This window comes from Anarrhichthys ocellatus, unplaced genomic scaffold (genome assembly GCF_004355925.1).
Source record: "Anarrhichthys ocellatus isolate YVR2014 unplaced genomic scaffold, GSC_Weel_1.0 scaffold22, whole genome shotgun sequence".
In the NCBI taxonomy this organism is placed as follows: domain Eukaryota; kingdom Metazoa; phylum Chordata; class Actinopteri; order Perciformes; family Anarhichadidae; genus Anarrhichthys; species Anarrhichthys ocellatus.
Window position 1 is genome coordinate 223,932 of NW_022280052.1, and position 8,411 is coordinate 232,342.

An 8,411-nucleotide genomic window follows, 5' to 3' on the forward strand; every position below is an offset into this window, starting at 1 on the left:
GAGCCAGGGATCAAAGGTACTCTGCAGACTGCTGGTGTACATGTGTGCAGGTCTTTGACTCTGAAAGGTAGTACATGATTACATTCATTGTCACTGCAGTGACCAAATGTAACAAGCAGCAATAAAATGTCCTCTTATCTCTCTTATTTTTTTCCAGTGTTTCATATCTCCGTTGCTGTGAAAGCAAATTAACTGAATTACAACTTGAAACCTTGTGAACACGTATTTCCATATCAGTATTTGCACTGTCTAGCAGTCAAAGTGCTGTTGTAAATTATAATCTTTATTTATACGGTCAGAACCAAATGCTGAATTAATTGTCCATACATATCATCATCATCACATCTTACTTTATATGTACATTTTTGACCGATAAAATTATTTCCCAAGACACCCTCTTAAAGATCCATAAAAGCTTTTCAGGCGGTGATAGGCGTTGTACCGCACATTGTGAGGGGAAACGGAAGAAAAAAACAGAAGATCATTTGTAGAAATAACAGTACGTGGTTTTGGATCACAGACTTAAGTGAAGATGTCATAGATAGATATCAGTACTGAGGGTCTGTCTACATTGAATCATCAATTTACTTAAGAAAAGTGCACTTAACCTTACCATTTTAAACTTCCACTTCTACCAATTTACAAGACAGTTCCTAGTTTTCCACAGGCTTTCTGTAAGATGAAATAAACACTTCAGATGACCATGCATTCTTAGAGATGTGAATACAGACAATATATATTTAGTTTAACCCCATAAAGTATCTGGCCATAGGTTGCAGGTCAGTGTGGAGCTCTCGACCACCATTCTTGGTTGTGAACTGATCTTAACCACCCAACTGTTGTGTTGCATTACTGAGGCAGGTTGTGTATACGACACTTGTCATTTGCACCACTTGAGATGTTGTCAGGTTATTTATAACTGGTCACAAAAGTCATCAGTGCGTCCCCAGTATTTTGAACATTCTCTCGCCAGCCCGTCCTCTTTATTTCTTGATCTGTCTGGAGCCGTCCTTCCATCCCTCCTTCACTTCGTTCGCAAATGTCTCTCGGACTCTCTTGAGGCGGCTGCCCATCTCTCCCAGGTCACCGGGGACTCTGCCAGCCTCGTCCCGGACCTGCCGCAGCGTCTGTGACCGCATGACCCGCTTCGAAACGTCCCGACCGGCTATCTGAGCCTTGGTGATGGCGTAGGCTGTGATCTGGGCCGCCCGGCGAATCGGACGAGACTCTGCCAACTTCTCAACGACTTGGAGGTTGTTGAGGAGGTTCAATAACATACGAGAGAGCATGTTGTCGAGTGTTTTCAAAGAACCTTGAAGCGTTAGCGTAGACAGCTAACTTAGCTGAGCCCTGTAATGACATCAACGTGTACCGTTAGGTGGAGTTATAATCATCGACGGTAGCTTGTATATGGTCATGTATGTTGTGTGTATGTGGTGTATATTTCAGTAATAAAAAAGTTGACTTTCTTACTTCAGGTGACCCAGGTGAACGATAGGTTGGGTTGCAGTAACGGCCGGTGACATGACACACTGTAAAGCGAGGCTGAAGTTGGTTTCGGACTACATCCCTTTAAGTTCCGGCCTAAAGAGTCGTTCGGAAGCTACGAATCTGAAGCTAACTTCATCATTGTGGCAAACGGTGTTCCGGACGTCTTTGCTGGTGACACCAGCAGGGGAAACACGTCCGGTTGTATTACACGCACGTCCGCTTTAAGCAACAGATTTCTCGTCTAATTTCCCGTATTCGTGCCTCTACAATTTGCGCTTGGTGAGTTGAGCGCAGTCTTCTCCAAAATAAACCTTTTGAACGTGTGGAAGCGTGTGAAGTGGACAGCAGCCATGCGGGTGATTCTGTTGTTGGCCGTGACCGTGCTGTCTCTGAGCCCGGCGGCAGAGAGCGGAGCCGATAAGAAGAAGCTACAGATTGGCATCAAGAAGCGAGTGGACAACTGCCCCATCAAGTCCCGTAAAGGAGACGTGCTGCACATGCACTACACGGGCAAGCTGGAGGACGGCACGGAGTTTGACAGCAGCATCCCCCGCGACAGGCCCTTCACCTTTACGCTGGCCACCGGCCAGGTGATTAAAGGCTGGGACCAGGGCCTGCTGGGCATGTGCGAGGGCGAGAAGAGGAAGCTGGTCATCCCCTCCGAGCTGGGCTACGGAGACAGGGGAGCTCCCCCAAAGATCCCCGGAGGAGCGACACTCATCTTCGAAGTGGAGCTGCTCACCATCGAGAGGAGGTCCGAGCTTTGATGAAGAGAGGATGACAAGGAAAGCAACTTTAAAAACGTACGTTTTTTTTTTTAATGCTGCTTTGGATGCAATAGCGAGGTGCTCGTGCCCTATTAACCCCCCCCCCCCCCCATTCCTCCCTCCGTGCATTATGCAGGCCGACTACATTATTCCTGGAATACAACATGGCCTCAGCCCTCCTCTGAGACAATTTGATTAGATGAAAATCAAATTATAAACATCCACCATAAGAGTGGATTTGTACTCAAAGCACACAAATCAAGATTGTTTTCTAAATCAGAACCTACTTTAAGATTTTCATGGAAACAAACTACATAGTTATATTATTTATGGTCTGGATTTTTCAGTTATAGCAATTCAATGTATTCACATTAAGTAAAACTCTATTTAGGTGGTTTTATTGGTAGTGGCGGAGTCCGCCATTGCAGGGAGGATTCAAATTGCCTTCACATTCTCAAGAAACGATGCATGTATTTAATCCACAAAACATGTCTACAAGACAAGGACAACATTTTTTGTTAACAGAAACAATTGCTGTTATTTTTATTGCACAAATGTTTTCATTTTCTTTCAGGTTCCAGGAGCTGCTGCAGCACTACTACTTGGAGATCATCTGCCCTCTGATGAAGACTACATGGAAAATCTTGGAGTAGAGTTTACAACCCACGACGGAGCCGCTGTCCTCCTTATTGTGCTCTGATTTTTTGGTCTGAAGTTATTATATGATACAAGAAGTGATGTATGGCCTTGCTAAACATTAGTAGAACTGACGGTGAGCAGCTAAACCCAGTATTTAGATGCAGGTTGATAATCAAGTCGTGCCCTGTAGTTGTATCACTTTGTTTTCTATTCGTCTGTCATTTTTGTAAGAGGTACAAGGTTCATTCATATTTTTACGTTCTTTTCCCAACATAATTTAGTTTGTTAATTTAGTCAGAAGTCAGGCAGGGGATGGATTAAGATAAAAGCTTTTCATTTTAATTATTTGAATTATGATAATAAAATGTTCAACTTACAGGAAGCTTTGCGGTCTGAAGTGGCTTCATTTATCTGTATTTTATGCCGTAGCTGTAACAAATGCAACAATTCTGATGGCCCTGTATATCTCATTAATGGTGTATAGTAGACCTATAGTTGGGTAGTGCAGTCTATAAAGCACATTGTTGACACTCGATGAATGATGCACTGAAGTATTCTGGTAATTACACCCTATATACACTTTAACACTTAATCATTCGGTTCCTCAACTTACAATTTTGGGTGCTGTCAGGGGCAAATACTGTGTGAATAAGGCCAGTTGTCTGGCCTTATTCACACACGGTCTTGATCAGACAAGTGTATTAAATGCAGGACAATTAGAAAACCCAAATATCATTTTTTTTAACATCTGAAAAAAATTGCAAAGTATGAGAAAAATATCATTCAAATATCAGTAAAACATCTGTAAATACATATTTTACAATATCCGAAAAAAAGGACAAAATGGTGAGTCAAACGAGAGGAACCGTGCACTTCAACAACAGCTAATGACAAAATGGCAGCAGCCAATAGAGTGGCACCACATCTCACAGCTTGGCTGGCAGCTCCAATAGTCATGCGATGTGACCATCGGGCAATTAAATTGCTTAAGAATTTTACATTTCTTGTATCAGCGACGTTTGTTGTGTGCATTTGACAAGAGCATGCGTTTGTACAGTGAAATCCAAAAACATGACGTATTTTTATTTATATGCATTGTACGTCAAACAAAATCAGTCTCAATACCACACCAGCAGGGGGCGCTACTCGGTTAATGTAGATGATGATAACATAGATCAAATGTTCCACCCGGAATTCTTCAAAGGACGGACACGGGAACCGGAACTAATGTAACGGTAGCACATTTGTAAACCTGCCGCGGACAGCTATCTGCCATTTCGTCACAATGTCTGCTAAATTAAACGCATTGGTCAGCGATTCTTACGTTGATGTTAGCCAATACAGAGACCAACATTTTAAGGTAAGTGTGAGAAACCTCCGCTAATACCCGAGGTTTGTAACGTCTACGTAACTATTTAGCGTTTAGCTAACGGTAAGCAACCGCTAGCAAACAACATAGCGGGCAGCTCACGCTTAGTATGGAGCGGAGGATTTCTTTGTCGCCTTAGATTCGAGGGTTATTGGGTTACTACAATGGTGCTTAGTTACTTATATTGATTGTATTTGCAGGGTAACCGCTATGACCAGGAGAAGCTGCTGAAGCAGAGCCACACTCTGTATGTTGGAAACCTCTCCTTTTATTCCACCGAGGACCAGGTAGGAAGCTCTCGTTCCGACTATTTTACCAAGCACGTGTGCACATACAGTAGTACAATCATTCTGACTCCGGTTTTTTGCATTGCTCTCAATGTGCTTTGTCAAAAAAATCTGGCAACACCATATGATGATGGGAAGCAGGAAGCTCTATATATATATATTGTTTAAAACCTAATTTTAGGAAAACATTTCATAGTACAAAGAACACACCACCACATGCATACAATCCGAGAACAATAAAGTTGAATAGTGGAGCTGCATTTGTAAAAATCACAGTCCATCTAACATCATAGGACTACTTTATGGGCCTATGTGAGCCACTGTGCCACAAATCATTGCATGTAAACTATTAAATATAAATCAATACCGTGTTTTTGTGAGGCACAATATCACAAAACATAATATCGCAATCTTCAAATTTATCAATAGTTCCATAAACTGCTATTACTTAAAGATCTGTCTGGCTGTGACTTTATTTCTCAGGTCCCCAGAGTCTTGCAACTCCAGCAGAGTTGTTAAAATTGTAATATATTTCAAAACATTTACTTTTTTTTAAAAATCTCACGAGTGTAAAAATTATTTTGAGGATAGTCTTCTAAAGTTCAACTGCTTCTTACTATCTCTTACGCGATTCTCTCTGTTGTCTTCGTAATTGATGGGCAGGTACACGACATATTTTCCAAAAGTGGAGACGTCAAGCGCATCGTCATTGGCCTGGACAAAGTCAAGAAGACCGCCTGTGGATTCTGCTTTGTAGAGTATCCTTGTCAAATGAAGCATTCAACCATATTCACAGCAAACGTACCTAAATATCAAGTCGACCATCTGCCTGCCTGGTGACTAACCAAAGAAACCATGCATTATTCAGTTTTACCAATTTAGTATGAAGTGACCATGTTGTGCAAGTTTTTGGAGCCTACAACAGACCTTAACCCCAATCTGTACCAGATACTACACACGCATAGGTGCAGAAAATGCCATGCGCTTCATTAATGGCACACGGCTGGATGACCGCATCATCAGGACGGACTGGGACGCCGGCTTCAAGGAGGGGCGGCAGTACGGCCGCGGCAAATCAGGAGGACAGGTGAGGGATGCTGACGTTTGTTTGTTCTTGTATGAAGTCCTTAAGGCCCCCACAAGGTTCACACTGTGTCTGGTACTTGAAGGATGGACATGGTGCAGTTGGCTAGAAGACATTTATTTTAAGCTTGATGAGCTGAAAGGAACTCTGTTGATTGGCTAAAGGAAGGCCCCAACTTGAATTGGTCTTAAGTAGAGCAAGACCAATAAATCAACCAGGGCAATGTATGGCCTGATATTAGCCAAATGCGGGTATGTCACTGTCTGTATATGTCCACTAATAAGTAAGACATTGCAGCACAGAAAGTAACTAGGTTTGAGGTCACCATGACTTATTTTGTCCAGAGAGGGGGAAGGAGTGAGAGAGCTTTGACGCATTAATATTCCAACTATCGGGGTTCCCACACGTCCCAAAAAAGGTGGAAATCAGTGGACCACTTTTCCAGCTTTGGTAAAGTCATGGAAAATGACAGAAAAAGTCAAATGTTCTTGTGTTGTCCTAGAAAATCCAACACTCTCCTATTTTCTTCTTAGCTGTGAATGGTCTTCTAGGCTGTCTATCAGAGCTCCTCAACACCGACAACATTGCCTTTCTAAAGTGGTAATTGTTCATAATCATGTTAAAGCTCAATTGGTAGTTCATGGAAGAGAGTATTCTGAATAGGCTATAATGTTGTGGATGTGCTGTGAACAAAGCCCCAAGTCACCTCACATAGTGGTGTGTCCCAAAAATACAGACCAGGAGCTCTCCACCAACACAGGGAAGCGATACCGAATGATTGTAGAAGTTACTGATGTTAGGCGGGTTAACGCATCACATTTTGAATCACTGCTGGACTCTAACACCCCGGTTTGTCTTTCACACATGAAAAAAAGTTTTGGAAAACAATATTAAAACACCACATTATGGTGTGTTTTTATTTTTTTGAAAATGGCATCTATTGAAATGGCATTCAAAGAAATCAATGCACTCTCATGACATTTTAATACACCAGTGTGATATTTAGAAAGTGATATCCCGTCCAAAATAAATTATGCACGATTAACCATGGCCTTTTGAAGAGACAGCATTACTATAGCGTGACATTTGAAAAGGAAAGTCTATATTAGGCCGTTTAACAAACGCATAATACAGTCCAATACTGTTGCAGTGGTAGACGATGAGCTTTCTGGCAGAGTCTAAATGAGGAAATGTAAATGTCGGACCAAGAACTTGGTTATTGTAGGGGGAAAATACAGACAAATACCCTCCGGTATGTAACTTTAGGACCCCCCCCCCCCCCCCCCCTCTCCTCTCTATTAAAGTAATGAAACATGTCTTATTTACTTGTACCCTGTGGTTGTGTTGTGTGTCTTCTGTAGGTGAGAGATGAGTACCGGCAGGACTACGACCCAGCCAGAGGCGGCTACGGTAAGCTGGCTGCGCAGCATCGTTCCACAGAGGCTCGTAATAGTTTTTAGACTGAACCCCACCACAACAGTCTGCCTGGACTACACAGAGCCCCCCCCCCCCCGACTCAGTCCTGGACCAGATGAATTCTCCAACAAGGCCTCTACATGCTACCACAGATATTTTATCCCAGTGTCACCATTAAGACTCTACAGCAGCTCTGCATGGACCACTGGACCCCAGGCATTAGCAGCTGTTATTTATTTCTTTTCTGCCCTGACGACCTCTCTGACTTTCCTACCTGCTACATGCTGCACCACCGACGTACAGTGTGATGTTTACTGAAGCTTTCATTATCCAGCGCGAAATCTCTATAAACCAATTCTGTATTCATGTGTAGAATATTTAGGCAACCGGACAAGAGTTTGGCATCGGAGGCATGCTGGTTTCTGTTTATAGTCTTGAGTTGTACTGACCAATCCTGTCCGAGCAGGCTTTGGTCTAATGCAAGTCAAGAGTCCATGTGGAGAGCTAAAGAGTCAGAACGCATTGACCACAATGTCATCTCTGAACCCACCAGTTCAGCCTGACGATGATTTTGGTTTTTCTTGGTTAAACATTAGCTCGTAAACTGGCTACTTTGTGAAACAATCCGGCCGTGCATGATGTCTCTCAACCCCCAACTCCAGTCTGGCATCTCAAGATGCTAATCGGACTGTAAGCGATGAGCGGCACATGGAAAAAGGAAGTCCTGGCCTGGATGTGCGCTGGCTGCACCGCAGCCCCAGAGGTACAGCCCCTTGCCCCCAGATCCGTATTCAGACTGATGGGTACCAAGATCGTCCTGCTCATGTAGACATACCATCTATTTCCCCTTCAGGCTCAGAAAGGTTCTGATAGCATGTAGTGTCTGGGTTGATGATCCATCAAATATCAAGACAGAGTGATCATGTGAACTGATAATCTGCTGAAGTAATAGAAAGGAAGCATTCTGTTATCTTACTGTTTTCTATGAATGAGACTTTGTCCTTCATTGGGAATACTTTTTTTAAATAAAGATTTTTTGTTTGTTTGATTGACACTTTTTTTTCCTAACCACTGTCAGAGATCTGGTAAAACAACGGTTTGCCCAAGTGTGTGAATGTCATCTCAGGCCTTTCAGGGAAGAATAATATTACATTATACATGCATACATATTAGTCAGTAGATTAAACCTGCATTAATACCTTTTGTGGCCACTTGGGGAAGTGGAAACAAGCTGCAAACACAACACTGACATTGTCACCATGCTTGTTATCATCACCTTATTGATTAACGGTTGCTTATTTTCACATCCAGCGGACACACAGCAATGTGCGAATTAATTTGAAGGTGTGTTCGTAGCC

General features: G+C 42.7%; 3 protein-coding genes across 3 annotated transcripts; 2 read left to right on the forward strand and 1 right to left on the reverse strand.

The window, feature by feature from the left end:
• Positions 1–262: 262 nt before the first annotated feature.
• ncbp2as2 (protein NCBP2AS2) lies at positions 263–1,850 on the reverse strand. The gene is made up of 2 exons (XM_031859801.1): positions 1,474–1,850; positions 263–1,350 (listed from the first exon to the last, which is right to left on the reverse strand). Exon 2 carries the CDS (start codon positions 1,287–1,289, stop codon positions 984–986), a length of 306 nt encoding a protein of 101 aa, XP_031715661.1. The 5' UTR covers positions 1,290–1,350; positions 1,474–1,850; the 3' UTR covers positions 263–983.
• fkbp2 (FKBP prolyl isomerase 2) lies at positions 1,356–2,921 on the forward strand. The gene is made up of 2 exons (XM_031859799.1): positions 1,356–2,294; positions 2,833–2,921. Exon 1 carries the CDS (start codon positions 1,842–1,844, stop codon positions 2,256–2,258), a length of 417 nt encoding a protein of 138 aa, XP_031715659.1. The 5' UTR covers positions 1,356–1,841; the 3' UTR covers positions 2,259–2,294; positions 2,833–2,921.
• Positions 2,908–8,099, forward strand: ncbp2 (nuclear cap binding protein subunit 2). Its single transcript, XM_031859798.1, has 5 exons — positions 2,908–4,257; positions 4,467–4,553; positions 5,217–5,311; positions 5,502–5,640; positions 6,999–8,099. Exons 1-5 carry the CDS (start codon positions 4,183–4,185, stop codon positions 7,095–7,097), a joined length of 495 nt encoding a protein of 164 aa, XP_031715658.1. The 5' UTR covers positions 2,908–4,182; the 3' UTR covers positions 7,098–8,099.
• Positions 8,100–8,411: the final 312 nt, after the last annotated feature.

Bases quoted from the DNA above. Each gene is read 5' to 3' on its own strand.
- fkbp2 (XM_031859799.1), top strand. From the start codon at position 1,842: ATGCGGGTGATTCTGTTGTTGGCCGTGACCGTGCTGTCTCTGAGCCCG.
- ncbp2 (XM_031859798.1), top strand. From the start codon at position 4,183: ATGTCTGCTAAATTAAACGCATTGGTCAGCGATTCTTACGTTGATGTT. The intron at 4,554-5,216 runs GTAGGAAGCTCT...ATTGATGGGCAG, and splicing joins TTTATTCCACCGAGGACCAG to GTACACGACATATTTTCCAA. The intron at 5,312-5,501 runs GTATCCTTGTCA...AATCTGTACCAG, and splicing joins TGTGGATTCTGCTTTGTAGA to ATACTACACACGCATAGGTG.
- ncbp2as2 (XM_031859801.1), bottom strand. From the start codon at position 1,289: ATGCTCTCTCGTATGTTATTGAACCTCCTCAACAACCTCCAAGTCGTT.